This window comes from Mus caroli, chromosome 5 (assembly GCF_900094665.2).
Source record: "Mus caroli chromosome 5, CAROLI_EIJ_v1.1, whole genome shotgun sequence".
Lineage (NCBI taxonomy): Eukaryota > Metazoa > Chordata > Mammalia > Rodentia > Muridae > Mus > Mus caroli.
The window spans coordinates 107,861,111-107,878,576 of record NC_034574.1 but is presented as its reverse complement, the minus strand read 5'-3'; the positions used below and the strand labels follow the sequence as shown (position 1 = coordinate 107,878,576).

The 17,466-nt window shown below is 48.1% G+C and overlaps 1 protein-coding gene across 2 annotated transcripts in view; it reads right to left on the bottom strand.

Moving 5' to 3' along the window:
- Positions 1-10,298, bottom strand: part of LOC110294578 (2'-5'-oligoadenylate synthase-like protein 1) — a 14,310-nt gene extending 4,012 nt beyond the window's left edge. The window contains exons 1-4 of one of the 2 annotated variants that reach the window (XM_021162908.1): positions 9,851-10,298; positions 5,152-5,434; positions 3,405-3,568; positions 731-972 (exon numbers count right to left, since the gene is read on the bottom strand). In XM_021162908.1, coding sequence (XP_021018567.1) covers positions 731-972; positions 3,405-3,568; positions 5,152-5,434; positions 9,851-10,048 — 887 coding nt within the window. In that variant the 5' untranslated portion in view covers positions 10,049-10,298. The remainder of the gene's footprint in view (positions 1-730; positions 973-3,404; positions 3,569-5,151; positions 5,435-9,850) is intronic. The other variant, XM_029476974.1, reaches the window with a different exon arrangement.
- Positions 10,299-17,466: the final 7,168 nt, after the last annotated feature.

The following is a 17,466-nucleotide window of genomic DNA, read 5'->3' as shown; positions in this document are numbered from 1 at the left end:
GTGTGTGTGTGTGTGTGTTGTGTGTGTAGATGGGTGCAGGGCATCAGAAAACGAATCACAGAGCAAGCAGTTTCCTGACAAAGCATCTTCTGCTCTGCCCTTTTGGTCCTTTGCCCTTTTCGAGAGACTGCCTTCCAGTTTGCTATCCAGGCTGTGTGCTTCTCCAAGCTTCAGCATCCTGCACGAGGGTGCTGGGCACACCCCAACTGTCCCTTGCGTGACAGTGATGACAATGATGACAGGCTCCTACCCATCTCTGCCTGTGCCCAAGCTGCATGCTCCGCAGGTGCTCTGAACTCGGCCTTTGTGCTTTCCCCTGGCTTTTTAAGGAAAAGCACTGGAATGGTTTAGGGCAAGGTGGGGTGGAAGCGTTGTATTGAGAAACAGGGAAGAGAGTCGTATTCCCTACGACCCTTGGGAAACCTGATGTCTGTCCACTCGAGATTTCAGTGTCAGAGTCTGAGGTAGTTCTTGGTGCATATTCAATAAAGTCCTAAGATTCCACATTTTCCCCGGTCTGTCTGTCTCTCTCTCTCTGTCTGTCTCTCTCCCCCTCTCTCTGTTTGTCTCTCTCTCTCTCCTGTCTGTCTCTCTGTCTCTGTCTCTCTCCCTGTCTCTGTCTGTCTATCTGTCTCTTCCCCCCTCTCTGTCTGTTTGTCTCTCTCTCCCTGTCTGTCTCTCCTTGTCTCTCTCTCTCTCTGAGACTTGGCTGGGAGCACAGACCCAGTACCTTTCTCCTCTGAGCTGTCTCCTGACACAGGCCTCGATGACCGGGTGCTGCAGCGTGTAGTGCTTGGTCCAGTAGATACAGAGGAGCTCATGATCCTGGAGCAGCTCCATCACCGTGGCGAGGCCTTCATCCAGCTTGAAGTTGGCATCCTCCCGGGTGCCCACTTCCCAGGCATAGACAGTGAGCAGCTCCAGGGCATAGAGAGGGGGCAGGTTGGCCCGGGGGCACTTGTCTCTCACATACTGAAGAGAGTGGGGAAGAGACAGAGAGGGATGCCAAGATTACGTGTGACAATGACACCCAGGTCCAGGGGCAGAACATTCAAACTCTAACCCATGAGCTGTGTGACCTTGACAAAGTGACTTTCCCTTCCTGGGCCTTGGTTTCCCTGTTTTAGGATTAAGGGTCTAGGTTTGCCCAGAAGACATCAAATTGTGTCTGAATTCAAATTTAGGGGAATATAATTTATTTTTTGAATCCTCTCCCTCCTCCCTCCTCCCTCTTCCTCAGGTGCGTGTGTGGAGGTCAGAGTTCAACTTAAGCCTTTACAAGGGTTCCTGGGATCAGATTGAACTACTGTCGCTAAGCTAGTCTGGCAAGCACCTTTAAGTTGCTGAGACGTCTTATCAGGTAGATTTAATTAATCTTTTGAATTTTATTTTTTTGTACGTGCATATAAGTGTATAACACTATGTATGTATGCATGGGGGTGGAGGCTAGAGGGCGGTGTGAGGTATTTTCCTTAATCGCTGTCCACATTTTTTTTTTTTTTTTTTTTTTTGGTTTTTCGAGACAGGGTTTCTCTGTGTAGCCCTGGCTGTCCTGGCACACTCACTTTGTAGACCAGGCTGGCCTCGAACTCAGAAATCCGCCTGCCTCTGCCTCCCGAGTGCTGGGATTAAAGGCGTGCGCCACCACGCCCGGCCCCCCGCTGTCCACATTTTAAGAGCCGCCCTCTTACTGAACTGGATCGCTCTTGCTGTCACTGGCTAGACCAAGCTGACCAGAAAGCCCCAGGGTTTCTCCTGTCTCAGCCTCCCCTGTGCTGGAATGGGAGGTGTGCCACTGTGCTCAGCGGTTTACGTGGATGTTGGGGCTCTGGGCTCAGGTGGTCATGTTTGTGTCTCAAGCCTGTTACTAACTGAACCACTTGCCCAGCCCCCGCTGTTTATTTAAAAATCTAAAACCACTGGTACTAAGCTTGTGCCGGGTAGTTTTACAAGCTAAAGTCGTTTGAGAGTAGAGAACCTCGATTAAGAAAATGCCTCCGGAAGACCAGGCTGTGAGCAAGACCTTAGGGAATTTTCTTAGTGATTGATAAGGGAGGGCCCCGCCCCCATCGTGGGTGGAGCCAGCCCACTGTGGGTGGAGCCATCCCTAGGCTAGTGGGCTTGGGTTCTATAAGAAAGCAGGCTGAGCAAGCCATGGGGAGCAAGCTAGTAAGCTGCACCCCTCCACGGCTTCTGCATCAGCTCCTGCCTTCAGGTTCCTTCCCTGCTTGACTTCCTGCCCTGACTTCCTTCAGTGATGAACTATGATGTGGAAGTGTAACCCTTTCCTCCCCAACTTGCTTTTTGGTCATGGTGTTTCATTATGGCAATTGTAACCCAAACTAAGACATAGCTCTTTTTAATTTTCTCAAGGCTTGATATGAAACCCAGGCTCAAGTGTGTGTAGTGGAGGGGGTGAGCCCGAAGGGGGCTGACAGATGAGTATTCCACCTGACAGCTAATATTTATAAAAGAGGAGATTGATTATAATATAATCCATGCACGGGCGATCTCTCTATTTCTTCACTCCAGTATTAGCGAATTTATGAAGTACAACTGGAGATGAATATTCACAGGTAAAGGTGGACAGTGCCATCCAAGGGGACAGAGGTAGAATTCTACCAGACTCCTTACTTTTTTTTTTTTTACTTTATTTTTAATCATGTATGTGTGTGCACGCATGTGTGTCTATGAGCATGCGAGTGTATGGGTGCTCACGGAAGCCAGAGGCACAGGATTCTCTGGAGCTGGAAGTTATAGGTTGTTTCAAGCCGCCTGATGTGGGTACTGGGAACTGAACTCGGGTTCTCTGCAAGAGTCGTGCGAGCTCTTGACTGCTGAATTAGCTCGAGTTTGTCTTTGAGTTTGTGTAGCCTAGGTTAGCCTGGGGCTCACTATGAAGTCCGGCTGATCCCCTTGCTTCAGTCTCCTGAGGGCTTGGGGTTACAGGCATGTGCCCCATCACAACTCATCTGTCTCTTAGTGTATCTGTTTATTTTACAAGAAGGCTGCCCTCCCATCGTAAGTGCGTTGAGCGTGCATGCAGAGGGGCTATTTTTGATGCCTCCTTTTTTTCAGTTTAGATAACTCTACACACCCACTGCGTCGAAATATACTGGGTTCACTTCAGATACCACATGGGACACTTGAAAAGTAGTCACCAAGGACCCGTTCATTCAGTGATGACTGGGACGCAGAAGCTGTCACCACTGAGAGGTAGAGTCGTATGCATGGGTTTTAAGGAATCCACCTCCTCCTTAGTCTTGAACTTGTTGAGCCTAACGTTCACAAACCACAGGAGTGGACATCAGCCCAGGAACAGTGTCCTAGCATCTGCCCATCCTCCCGCAACCCTGTCTCCCGTGGATGCCTTTCCCCCAGCCTCACCCTGGCAGCCCCCTCACCTGCTGGTACCAGTGTTTGACCAACCGAAGGAGGCTCTTCAGCTTCGTTGGCCGATGCTTCACGAAGTTTCGCTGCAGCTCGCTGAAGGATGGAGAGAAATTTCCTGGGTACCCATTAGCCTCGATCAGGTTTGCGTAGACCTCGGAGCTGGGACAGGAAGGGCCTGAGGAGAGTGGAAGCAAAGGTCGAGTGAAGGAAGATTCTGGAATCCAGCGTGGACTAAGTAGGCATTTTGGGGAGGGCCTGGTCACTCATTAGCTCATGGTTTATCTCCAGAGAGACCAGATGTTGGCATTTTGTCTAGGCCCTGTCCCAGAGTTACCTGGCAATAGTACTTTAAAAGGGGCTGCTTGCCCCTCCTCTCTCTCTCTCTCGCTCTCCTGCCCTTGCTCTCTTACCCTCTCCCCCCACCTCTCCCCACCTCACCCCCACATGCTTATGGCCGGCCTTTTCTCCTCTTCTCTCTCTCAATATCTCTCTCTCCCTGCCTCTGCCTCCGCCTCCCCCCCTCCCCACCCCCGCTCCTCCCCTCCTCATGCCCTGAGTACTGTATCATGTGGCTGGTACCACAGAGGGAGAAGGGATGCCTCAGCATGGGCCTGCAGAGGCACCCCCTTCCCTGAACACCATGCCACCCCTCCATCAAACATATCTCTGCTTTCTCATTTTATAAAACACAACACCTGAGACCTTGTATAGTTATCTTTCTGGTGATCTATCCATCCTTCCTTCCTTCCTTTCTTTCTTTTCCTTCCTTTCTTTCTCTCCTGTGTGTGTGTGTGTGTGTGTGTGTGTGTGTGTGTTTCAAGACAGGATTTCTCTGTAGCCCTGGCTGTCCTGGAACTCAGTCTGTAGACCTGTAGATCAGGCTGGCCTTGAACTCACAGAGATCTGCCTGCCTCTGCTTCCTGAGTTCTGGGATTAAAGGACCCCACCCTCACCCCACAAATTCTTTAAAAGCTTCATACTTTAAATTTTACTTTGGTGACAGAGTCTCACGGTGTATACCTGGCTGCTTGTTACATAGACTGGCCTGGTCTCAAACTCTTAGAGACCTGATGCTGTGTCCTGAGTGCTGGGATAAAAGGCAACCTCCAACACACCCAACCTGGTGAGTCTTGCTCAGGAGAACAACCATTGGCCTTTCCATGTCTCGGGTCCTCCCTGATGTCCCCAATATTTCCCAGCATTTCTTAGTGTTTCTTTTATCAATAGATCTCTTTCTGGATGATGGAACCGTATTGGTCAATATTCATAGGGGAGAACTGGGTTTGCACCACTCCACGAAAGACTTTCTTCCTGAGGCTGGATACCATTGCTAGCAACCATGGGATAACACTGCATAGCCTTATCAATTGGGGGGTAGCATACAAAAATCATTATGGTTTGGATCTCTGAGCTCTGCTTCTGGGAAAGGTCACCCAGACCCAGTAGATGCCACCTTGCTTCTGATTTGACTCCTTCCCCTGGTTGGGCCGTGGATCTTTCAAAAATATTCTTCCTACAGAAAATCCTTTCCGGAACCTTATTTGGTAGTTCTTGGGGGAACTCCATTCTTTCCTCCGATCACTGGCTACCGTTTGTCTTATGGGCCTCTGTGATAAGTTTCTGTTTCCCCAAGTCTGCATGGCAGCTCACCCCAGCCCAGGACACGGGTAGGAAAGAGGAAAGCGTGTGGTCACCCGAGGAAAGAGGTCACAGTCTCCAGGGGAGGCCAGGAGAGGCATGTGCTTCTGTTCCCCTTACCCAGGGCTCTGTAGGCTGGCACAACGGTGACAGTGATGGTCTCCCAGGTCTCTCTGGTCTGGATCGTGAAGATGAGACTACTGGGTACTCTGTCAGTCACACTCAGGTTACTGAGCCCAAGGTCCATCAGGTCCTGGCAGTAGTACATCCTTTTCTGTATCAGTCTCAAGACAGCCTGATGGTGCTTGGCTTCTTCCTGGAAGCTGTGGAAACAGCTCAGGAACACGACCAGCTCCACGTCTGTAGTGCTCCTGAGCACGGTGCCATTCCCAAAGCAGCCTACCTGTGAAAGACAAGACCCCGTCATCCCAAGGCTCTCAGCCATGGGCCCGGCAACCTGGGGCTCTTCATACGATACAGCCCTTTAATCGAGGACCCTCCCATACAGGCTGAAAAGTGTTGCTTCCCATGTCATGGGTGCAGACACATGGAGGGTGAATCCTGTGCTCAGCATCTCTGGAAGCTGGACTCCGGCCCCCAGGCCTCCTGACACAGGGTCTCTGTTCTAATACACAGCCTACAGCTGACCTGGACCTTGCTGTTTAGCTCAGGCTGTCCTTGAACTTATGACCCTCCTGATTCAGCCTCCCAGGCACGGGTTCCAGGAGTGGCCCACCGAGCAGCCCTTGCTTATTCCCTACACTGTACACCTTTGGAGAGTCAGTCTTCTCCAACCCAGGGAAATGTCTGCTCTAAGAGAATCAGGACTGAGTATCCCCAATAAAAACACTTCAACATGATCAAAATCCAAGAGCCTTTTCTTAAACCTGCTGATATGCCACCACAAGTGGAAAATCCCACACCTGACCCCATATGACTAAAAGTAGCGTATAAAGTTGCCTTTGGGTATGTGAAGACACATGAATTTCAAGAATAGATCTGGATCCTACCCTAAGAGATCTCATTATGTTTATGTAGATAGGCCGAAGAGCTGGGGAGGGGGGCTATTTCTAAACCTGAAACATTTCAGGGCCTAAGTATCTGGTAAAGGACTCCTGACCTGTAGAAATACCCACTGCACCATCTGTGAAACAGGGAGTCGGTCCCATACATCCATTCATCCATCCATCCATCTATCCATTTTTCCTTTCTCCCTCCCATTCTCTCTGCTTCCCTGGTTTAATTGCATTGTGGATGGCTCAGGGAGCCTCCATCATGGGTGACAAGGTCTTTGGCATTAGAGCTCTAAGCCTAGCCCTGGCCTGACTCACCGGCTACGTGATCATTAAGGAGCCCAAAGTCCAGCAAGTGAGAAACCAAAACAGTGATAGGGTTATTGGGGAGATCAGACACAGTACTGTACGCCCAGGACTTGTGTGGGGGCCGTGTCCTGGAAGTCAGCAAGGCGTGTCCCAGAAGTCAGCAGTCAGCAGTGTGTATCTCATCGAGTTGATCCCCAGCTACTTCCACATTAGTCACATTAGTTCCCCCCCCCCCCGCCCCACGGAAGAGCAGTCAGTACTTTTAATCACTGAGCCATCTCTCCAGACCCCCAGTTTCTATATCTCTTAATGGCAAGAGAAGAAACTGGACTGTTTATTTTTTTTTCCATTTTATTTATTCCTCTGTGTGTATGTGTGTGTGTGTGTGTCCCACATACCCTATGGCACACATGTGGGGGCCAGGGGATAACTGGTAGAAGTTGGTTCCCTCATTTCATCATGTGGGCCCCTGGGATTATACTGAGGGTGTCAGTCTTGGCACCTTTCCATGCTGAGCCATCCTGCTGGCTCTCAAATCAGATGATTTTGAAGACAGAGTCTAGGCTTACTCTCCTGGCTCTGCCTCCTTGGCACACAAAGCCCTACATCTCTCTGGCTCACCTCTGGCTTACCCCACATGAGACTACTGGGGTTGGGTCAGTCCCTGGGTGGCTACCTTTCCTGGTTAGTGAGTCACTGCAGAAACTAAAATACTGTTATCACAGGCTGAGCAGTCCCTGTATCTGGCACTACCAAAGGCCATTTAATGCACATCTCCTTTTTAATCGCCATGGAGACTGGTCCTGCGACCTGGCTCCCCAAGGTACAACACTGGATACAGAGGCAGTGGAGCACAGTCCACTTGCAAGGTCTCGCAGCCAGCCAGGGAGTTAAATGGCAGCTCAGCAGACACCACCAATGGGTCTTTCTCTCCACCCTATGATGGTGTCCACACACTATGCTCTGCTCCCAGAGAGCAGGTGTCTGCCTTCTTGATTCTCCATTTTAATTCTGATTCCACTAGTATTCAGACTTGTTGTTCCTATCCTGAGAGAAAGGACCGGAGATTGATTGTGGATGTGGGCAAAGGGCGATCCCTCTGCAGGTCAGATTATGTCTACACTGCCCTCTCCCTTCCCCAGTGAAGAAAGCACAGCTTAGGATAGACTTCATGATTTGCTTTGGTTGTCATCTCGGTTTCAGTCATGTAGATAACAGCCCTCTGGAGCTTCAAGGGTGGAGGGATAAAGTATAGGATACATATAGTGTAGAGTGTAGGATACATCCAATGAGGATACATCCAGTGTAGGATACATCCAGTGTAGGATACATCCAGTGTAGGATACATCCAGTGTAGGATACATCCAGTGTAGGATACATCCAGTATAGGATACATTCAATGAGAGTATAGCCAGTGTAACATATATCCAGTATAGGATACATCCTGTGTAGGACACATCCAGTGTAGGATACATCCACTGCAGGATACATCCAGTACAGGATACATCCAGTGCAAGATACACTCTTACTGTTCTTGCTTTGTAGGCATGCCTATCATTTAGTGGGTTAAGGGGAGGAGAAATGAGGCTTAGCAGTTAGCATCTGCAGCTGTCAAAACTTAATCTATTTGGTGAGTCTTCCTTCTATCTAGATACTTGTTCTACCCATTTTTTTCTTAGGTATGTCAGGGAGGGAGTGGTCTAGAGTACAGCCTTGCCCCCAGAGACTCCCAGCGGCCAGGAAAAAGCCCCAGGCAAGTATCATAATAAAACCCTTGTTTCTAAGACTTTACCCTGAGCTAACCTTTAGGCTGCATGGCCTCAGTGTTGGGAAATGGAACATGATGTTTGGGATGCTGCCGTTACAGAGGAGCAGACCAAGGACTTGAGACATGAGACAGAGTCACACAGCTGGTGAGAGGAAGAGCCCAGACTCAAATCCTCTCTGTGTGGCAGCAAAACTATGGCTGCCACTTCTAAATCATGTGACCTGAAGCTCAAGACTGCAAAATTCGACCCAATAGTGCAAGTTTAAAATCTCAGGCTGGGAACCCAGTCCTAATTCTAGTCTAGATGCTGCAATCACTTGGGCTATGGCATTAAGATGTGTCGATCTCTTCAGGTGTCAATCTCCTTAACATTTAAATGAACAATTGGCTGAGGCTAGTTCTTTTCCAAAGTTGTGTGTGTACATGTGCGCATCCTGCACTAGTGCGCACTTGTGTGTGGAGATCAGAGTCAACCTTGGGTATTGTTCTTTAGGCTGCTCATTTGTTTTTTTGACACAGGGTATTCTACTGTGCCCTAGGGCTTGCAGATTTGGCTAGACTGATAGGCCAAGGAGACTGGTTGGTAGGCCTAGTGGTTCTCTTGTCTCTGCCTCTGCAGGGCTGGGATAATAAGTTTGAGCAGCTACACTCAGCCCTTGCCCCACCCCGTTCCAGGGTCTGTTGAACTCTGTGATCCTTAGCTCAGCTAGGGGGTGGGGGTGACAGTTGGAAGAAGGACTTAAGGAGGAAAAAAAAGTATTAGTGAGAAACTTGGGTCACCGTTTGAGTAGCCAGGTTCAAATCCCAGCTCTGACGTCAGCAGTTACATCTCTGAACAAGCCCAATGGCTACTCTCAGCCTCCATTTTAAGAGTCTTTCAGTTATCAAAATATAAAAACGTGGAAAAAATTAGGAAGAAGATCCCATCCAGGCAGCCAGCACATCTAAACTTGCCACATCTGTGACCGTCTTTCTTTTGTACACGCTAGGCTTTCACTCTAGCCTTGAGCCACATCCACAGAGCCCGCATTTGTGTCATCTCAATCACTTTAAAGTGAGTAGCAGATAGCAAGGAGCTTTGCCCCAATACAGCATAGCATGTGTCCTCCTAAAGAGAGTTCCTCATCCCAGTAGGTGCGATTTAACTTGACAATGGCAGTTTTCTTACCAAAATGCAGGTCATATTAAACATTTACCACTCATCCCCAAACTCACACTCTCTCTGTGTCTCTGTCTGTGATGTGTGTGTGTGTGTGTGTGTGTGTATGTGTGTTGTTCTGAGATATGTAACGTAGGCTGGCTTTGAACCCACAATCCTCTTGCTTCTCTACCTCCCACATGCTGGGGTTGCAAGAATGGGCCCCCAAGACAGGCTCCCCAAAATTGTTATATACAAATTACATGTCAGGATCCAACTAGAGGCCTTGCATTGCATGTGGTCACTGTAGCTCCTTCATTGCGGATCCTTTGTTAGGCTCATCCGTAAAATGGGACAAGAATGGTATCTGTCTCTCAGAGTATAAGTTTTAATGATAGAATATGCGGGCTTTCGCTACCATTTTTTCCCGAGGTGGTCTTTTATTATCTTCTTTAGTAGTTCATTCTGCTCAAGGCTCGCAGGGCTGTCTCGAGATGTCAGAAGCGTGAACTAGGGATCACGAGGCGAGGGGACCCCCCTGGCACTGGGGTTTGCCCTGTCCTGGCTGGGAATGGTGAAGTCCAGTCTTACCTTGAGTACCTTGAGCACGCGAACATCCCGAGCCGGGCCACGATCTTCACGGAAATTCTCCTGCCTCAGGAACTGTTCCACTGTCTGCACGGTCTCCAGGACCTCTTCTTTCCACTCTCTGGTTGGCTGCAGCCACTGAGCCACAAAGGAGTCCAGCTTGGAGGCCGGGACGCCGTACAGCTCCTGGGCTACTGCCATGGCTACACGCTGACCGCTGACCGTCAGCTACCTCGGGCGGGGCGCAGGGCTATATAGCCAAGCACCCATCCAGCTGCCTGCACTCACCTCCTCCTTTTTTAAGGCGGCTCCTTTCCAGCTGACCTCTGGCACCCAATGGCGGAAAGCGGGGTGAAGAGAGAAACTTGGGAGCAAGGCTCTATGGGGGGTCCCCTCCTTGGAGATTTATTGTCATGGTAGGTGTGCCCAAGGACCAGAGGCTGGGGCTGGCCGGTCTGGACCGCCTTAACAGGGTTGGCATGGGGCCAACTTTTGTGCTGTTAAGTTTCGATTCTCAACATTTGTAGTTTCCCTTTTGTGACGTTTGTAAACTGAAATTGGCTTGAGTCTGACCTTCCGGAGACACCTTGTCTGGATGACTTAGGCCAACTGCCCTGACCCGTCACAGGGAAACTGAGGTTTGGAAAGAGAAAGAGCCTAGTCATGGCTGTGGTAAGGAATGAGGCATCTGGAATCAGAAGGACACTTTGAGGTTGTCAGGTGCTTTTTATTTATTTTATTTAAAATAATTATTATTATATTTATATAAAATTTAGTATATTTCATTTAAAAGATTTTAAATTTTATTTATATTTTATTTAATTTATATTTACATATATTTATATGAGAAAATTATATTTATGTATTTTGTTTTTGTTTTTGTTTTTTTTTTTAGGAGGGAGATGCATGTCATGGCACAAATGTGGGGGTCAGAGAGTAAAACCTGCAGGGGCCTGTTGACTGCTTCCACCACACGTGGATTCTAGGACCCATACTTGGGTCATTAGGCGTGGCAGCAGCTGCTGAGCCTATTGACCCAGACTTCCATATTCTTGGTGCTCTAGGTGGGCTTAGCTATGGGACAGATGGGCAAGAACTGAGGTTCCCCACGGATGTAAAGCACTTGACTTGACTCAGTCCCAGCAAATGGCAAACTGGGGCTACCTAGGAATCACAGAAAGTAGGGCGTGAAGCCTGCAGAGAGGTCGAGAAGTGGGAACAGCCGTGGAAGAAACAGGAGCAGCCGGAGAGCTCCAAGCAGATCACATACATATCTGTGATCTGACAGATTTCTCTTTTTCTGTTTTTTCAAGACAGGATTAAAGGCGTTGTGCCTCCATACCCAGCTCTGGCTGATTTTTTTTTTTAAGGCACCTTTTGTTTGATTAATTAATAAGTTGAACATGGACGGGCAGTGGTGCCACACACCTTTTGTCCCAGCACTCAGGAGGCAGAGGCAGGCGGATCTTTGAGTACGAGGCCAGCCTGGTCTACAGAGTGAGTTCCAGGAAAGCCAGGGCTACACAGAGAAACTCTTATCTCGCGGAAACAGGAAACAAAACATCTTGAATGTGTTTACATTTAAGCACACAAACACCACACACACAGTCTCAATAAAACGTTTTCAAAGCCAAAACAACCCAAATGAAGGTGGGTTCATGTCTCTAACAGAGATCCTTAGAGACATGAGACCTAGCAGCGGCTGTGTAGAGGAGTGGGTGGAGCCGGGCTCTCCAGTAGTTAAAAGATTCAGAGCTGGGGTTGCTGCAAGAGTTCAGCTGGTGAGATGGCTCAGTGGGTAAGAGCACCCGACTGCTCTTCCGAAGGTCCAGAGTTCAAATCCCAGCAACCACATGGTGGCTCACAACCATCCGTAACGAGATCTGGCGCCCTCTTCTGGAGTGTCTGAAGACAGCTACAGTGTACTTACATATAATAAATAAATTTAAAAAAAAAAAAAAAAGAGTTCAGCAAAGCAGAACGAGGAAGAGCAGGAGGGTGAAGGAAAGGAGAACGTTCTGGAAGCCAAGTGATAATGCTGTTTGACAAAGAGGAAGTGGCTCACTAAGTCACATGTCAGGTGAGCCCATTCTGCCTCCTTCCCAGAGTGAATCAGAAGCGTGGCATGCAGAGAACTTAGAACCTAGCATGATCGCTCTGCCACCTTCTATAATAAAGATAGACAGCAGCAATGCTAGAGGCAGGGAGATGGGTGTGACACCGTGTGGCAGTCCATGCAGGATGCAGCAGTGAGCGGGCCATGGTGGCACAGGCCTTTAATCCCAGCACTAGGGAGGCAGAGGCAGGTGGATCTCTGTAAGTGTGAAACCAGACTGGTTGATACGGTGAATTCCAGGTCAGCTGAGGCTGTGTAATGAGACCTGTCTATAGAAAGAGAGAAGAGGGGCTGGAGAGATGGCTCAGCGGTTAAGAGCACTGACTGCTCTGCCAGAGGAGGTCCTGAGTTCAATTCCCAGCTACATGGTGGCTCACAACCATCTGTAATGGGATCCGATGCAGTCTTCTAGTGTATGTCTGAAGATAGGAAAAAAAAACTCTTATAAAAATAAATAAATCTAAAAGTTAAAAAGAAAAAAGGAAGGAAGAGGTGGGCAGGGGGGCGATGGGTGCAGAGGGGGTAAGGAAAGGGGCTGGGTCCTGATTTTCTTTTTTTTTTTTAATTCTTTTTTTTATTCGATATTTTCTTTATATACATTTCAAATGCTATCCCGAAAGTTCCCTATACCCTCCCTCCACCCCACTCCCCTACCCACCCACTCCCGCTTCTAGGCCCTGGCATTCCCCTGTACTGGGGCAAATAAAGTTTGCAGTACCAGGAGCCTCTCTTCCCAGTGATGGCCGACTAGGCCATCTTCTACTACATATGCAGCTAGAGACACAAGCTCTGGGGGTATTGGTTAGTTCGTATTGTTGTTCCACCTATAGGGTTGCAGACCCCTTCAGTTCCTTGGGTACTTTCTCTAGCTCCTCCATTGGGGACCCTGTGTTCCATCTTATAGATGACTGTGAGCGTCCACTACTATATTTGCCAGGCACTGGCATAGCCTCATGCGAGACAGCTATAACAGGGTCCTTCCAGCAAAATCTTGCTGGCATTGTGCAATAGTGTCTGGGTGGTCCCAAGTCTCTGAAGGAGGAGGAAGCAGGGATAGCTGATCCCCTCTGGCTTCGTCCATTAGTGAAAGGAGGAATAGCAGAGCCGGTGGAAGCCTAGGAGTAAGTCTGCAGGAAGAAATAGAGGCGCCTTGCATGAGGAGGTGGGAAGCTTCATGGAGAGACCACACGTGGTTTTCCTTGTCACACAGATGATGGCCACTAGCGCCCCAAGAGAGAGAGAGAGAGAGAGAGAGAGAGAGAGAATGTTATCCCCTCTGTAGGGTAACTCCGGTGAAAATGTTTTCTGGGTCTCTTATGAAGCTTATGAAATAGCAGGCTTCTAGAGAGCTTCCTCGGACATCCTTAGTGTTAGCTGCCCCTCCCGCATCCTGCGTCTGATCTGTCCTCAGCACCGGGTTCTTAAGTCAGACCATACTATATTATAACATTTTAAAGAGTAGCAGTAATTTCACAAATGGAAGTCAGCACAGACGAAGACTTCTACATTTACTGTATGTTTATGCTGACATGATTTATTCACACAAGAACTGGTCGGGCCTCACTTATTCTTTCTGTTCACCGCCATGAAGCATCCTAAGGGCCAAGCAACATCGACCATTTTACCACTAATACTCCGAATGTCGTGTGAATGTTTTAAAGGGGGATACAGAGTCAGTAATGCGTTGGCTTTCTGGAGTGTCAAAACACAGCTTAATTAAACGAGTTTCTGTGGGCAAGGAGGGGGAGCCAATTATCAGAGGAGGGTGACTAGGTTTGGGGCCAGAGGCAGGCATGGGAAGATTGTCGTGGCTTGGTGTCTCCGTGATGTAGAGCACCAAATGAGGACTTCGGTAAGGACTTTTGAGTGCTCTCAAAAGTTGGCAGTGGGAGGTTGGGAGGTGGAGAGTGCAGATCTCAGAAACACTAAGAGCCATGTTTCTGTGTCCTCATATTGCAACCCAGCCCTGGTGGCCCTTCCTTGCCTCCACATTAGTGCTGGCCTCGGGACTTTGGTTGTTCTGGTCCTCTGGCTTTGGTAAGCTAGGTCAGAGCAGATGAACCTTTCAGTAAAGTCAGCCCTGAACAAAGAAAGGAGTGGCTCAAGGTGACATGTGGCATCGATAGTTTGAATGTCATTTGGACTGCTGTATCCATGATCCAGACAGTTGGTTTTAGGAGTCAGCTCATCTGAACTATAGGATGCCCAGATTGCAAACATATCCTCCAGCTTCCTTCACACGTGTGTGTGTGTGTGTGTGTGTGTGTGTGTGTGAGAGAGAGAGAGAGAGAGAGAGTATATGTGTGTATGTGAGAAAGAGTATGTATATGTGTGTGAAAGAGTGTGTGTGTGTGTGTGAAAGTATATGTATGTGTGTGAGAGTGTGTATGTATGAGTGTGTGTATGCGTGTGAGTGTGTATGTGTGTATGTGAGTGTGTGTATGTGTGAGTATATGAGTATGTGTGAGAGTGTAGGTGTGTGTGTATGAGTGTCTATGAGTATGTATATGTTAGAGTGTGAGTATGAGTGTGTGTATGTGCATAAGTGTGTGTATGTATGTGTATATGAATGTGTGTATGTATATATGTGTATGTAAGTGTATGTATGTATGAGTATGTATAAGTGTATGTGTAAGTATGAGAGTGTGTCTGTAAGTATGTGTGAGTGTGTGAGTATGTGTGAGTGTGTGTGTCTGCTTGTGTGTGTGAGTGTGAGTATGAGAGTGTGTGTCTATGTGTGTGAGTGTGTTTATGTATGAGTGTGTATGAGTGTATGAATATCTGAGTGTATGAGTATGTATGAGTGTATATGTGTGAGTGTGTGTATATGTGAGTGTGTATGAGAGTGTGTGTGTGTGGGGGGTGACTGTGAGTATGAGAGTGTGGGTATGTGGAAATCAGAGGACAACTTCAGATGTCCTCACCTTCCACCATGTTTTAGGTAGAACATTCTGGAACAGGCCCTTAGCATAACTGACTCCATGATGGAAGTGCCATTCAGGGGTAAAACTCAGCACAGAGACAGCACCACTTGCCAAAATGAAAACAGAGACCTGATCCATCCAAGTCCAGAGTTCTGGGAAAGTCTCTGAGTGTAGTACAAGCCTTGCTTCCTGGCTTCCGTAGTCTGCTTCTGGCTAGCTGTTATTGCTAATTGTAGTATATCAACCCAGGATACAGTTTTTGTGCTTAAAACTCACCCTGAAAAGCCTCTGGGCTATACTGGGGTCCTGAATACCCACTGTGGACTCTGGCCAAGTAATAAAGACTTTATTGGCTTAAACCTGTGTCCAAGGAGTCTTCTTTGGTGGAAACCCCACGACAGTGTCTCTTTTGTGTGCACTTCTGTGTATGTGGAGCTAACTGGCTTGGAGCTGCCACCTCCTCACAGAAGCGCTGGGATGGTGACACTTGCTAGTGTGTCCAGCTTTTACACATACCGTGGGGACCAAAACTCTCGCTGTCAGGCCTTCCCAGCAAGTGCTTCACCCATTGAGCTATCTCCTCAGTCCTAAATGTTATTTCTGCGCATGTCTGAAAGGGTGGTTTTGAGAGAGATTGTCCCTTGCCAGTGAGTGTAATTAATTGACTTGTCAAAAGCCCAGGTAGAAGAAAAGGGTAGAGTTACTGGTGAATGTTGTCTCCTTTGGTGCTGACGCAGTCATTTTCCACTCTGCCCCACAGTTTTGAGTCCTTAGCTCTTAGTACTTACACCTCGGGTTCTCTTGACTAAATCATACTAATTACTTTCCCTGGGTCTTTAGCGCGCAGCCTACATAATCCTATGATCATGTGATCATATGAGCTAGTTTTCCTTTTTTTTTTTTTTTAAAGATTTATTTATTATATGTAAGTACACTGTAGCTGTCTTCAGACACTCCGGATGGTTGTGAGCCACCATGTGGTTGCTGGGATTTGAACTCTGGACCTTCGGAAGAGCAGTCGGGTGCTCTTACCCACTGAGCCATCTCACCATCCCCGAGCTAGTTTTCAAAACAGTCCTCCTTCCTGCCCATCTCCTTTCCATTAGTCCTGTTTCTCTGGAGAATCCTGGCTAACAGCCCAGGATTAATTACTTTATGTTTGTTTTTTCTTAAGAATTATTTATTTATATGAGTACACTGTCACTGTCTTCAGCCATGCCAGAAGAGGGCATTGGATCCCATTACAGATGGTTATGTGGTTGCTGGGAATTGAACTCAGGACCTCTGGAAGAGCAGTCAATGCTCTTAACCTCTGAGCCATTTCTCCAGCCCTTTGTTTGTTTTTTTCAAGCTAGGGTTTCTCTGTGTAGCCCTGGCTGCCCTGGAACTCATTCCCTGGACCAGCCTGGCCTGGAAACCAGAGATCTGCCTGCCTCTGCCTCCAGAGTGCTGGGATCAAAGATGAGTGCCACCTTGGCTCAGCACCACCCCACCCCACCCCCCATAACCCCCTCCCGCCTGCTGGCCTCAAACTAGCTATGTATGTAGCCCAGGCAATTCTGAAACTCACGGTAATTCTCCTGCCTCAAACTACTGAACTCTGGGGTTGCAGATGTGAGCCGTCACCTGGTCTTAACTTGGTTTTGCTCAAACTATATCCATTTAGGGTTCTGTCCCTTGTAGCCCTAAGGACCCTAAGATGGATAAGCTTGGTTGTCAACGTGGCTAGCTCTAGAGTTGACTAAAAGGCAAGCCGTCGGGCATTCTTGTAAAGAGCTTTCTTTAAAATCAAGTCAACTGAGTAGGAACGATGACCCACCCAAAACATAAGTGGCTTGTTCTGGCATCAGCCCAGAGAGAAGAAACCTGCATCCCGCCCGCTTGCCCTTGCCCTAGGAAGTCTGTCGGTGTGGCACTTTTCACTGATATTAGAACCAACTGCTTCTTCTTCCTTTTTTTTTTAAAGGAAGATTTATTTATTTATTTATTTTATGTATATGATTACACTGTAGCTGTATTGATGGTTGTAAGCCACCATGTGGTTGCTGGGATTTGAACTCAGGACCTTCAGAAGAGCAGTCAATGTTCTTAACCGCTGAGCCATCTCTCCAGCCCTAGAGCTAACTTCTTTGGGATTCTAGCATAGGCTGATGACCAGCAGCAGTCCAGCAAGAGAGGCAGCTGAGAGAGCCAGCCTTGTGGCCCAAGGCTGGCATTGGAGTGGACCTTGAATGATGGTTCTTCTCTCCGATGCTCCAGCAATCCTGAGAGTGAAGAAGTGGAGCATGCTCGGGACTTGGTGAACTTGTGGAAGTCTGAGGAAACTCGGATTTGTGGCCTCTCCAGTGTGAGGCAGCCATGGCTGGACGACTGACCTGGACCACACCCTAAGCCAATCTAATAAACCCTCCTTAAATATCTGTGTGGTCTGTTTGTTGTTCTGATCCTTTAGGGAACTTTGGCTGATAGAAATTCTTTTTTTTTTTTAAGATTATTTATTTGATGTATATGAGTACACTGTAGCTGCCTTCAGACACAGCAGAAGAGGGCATCAGATCCCATTACAGATGGTTGTGAGC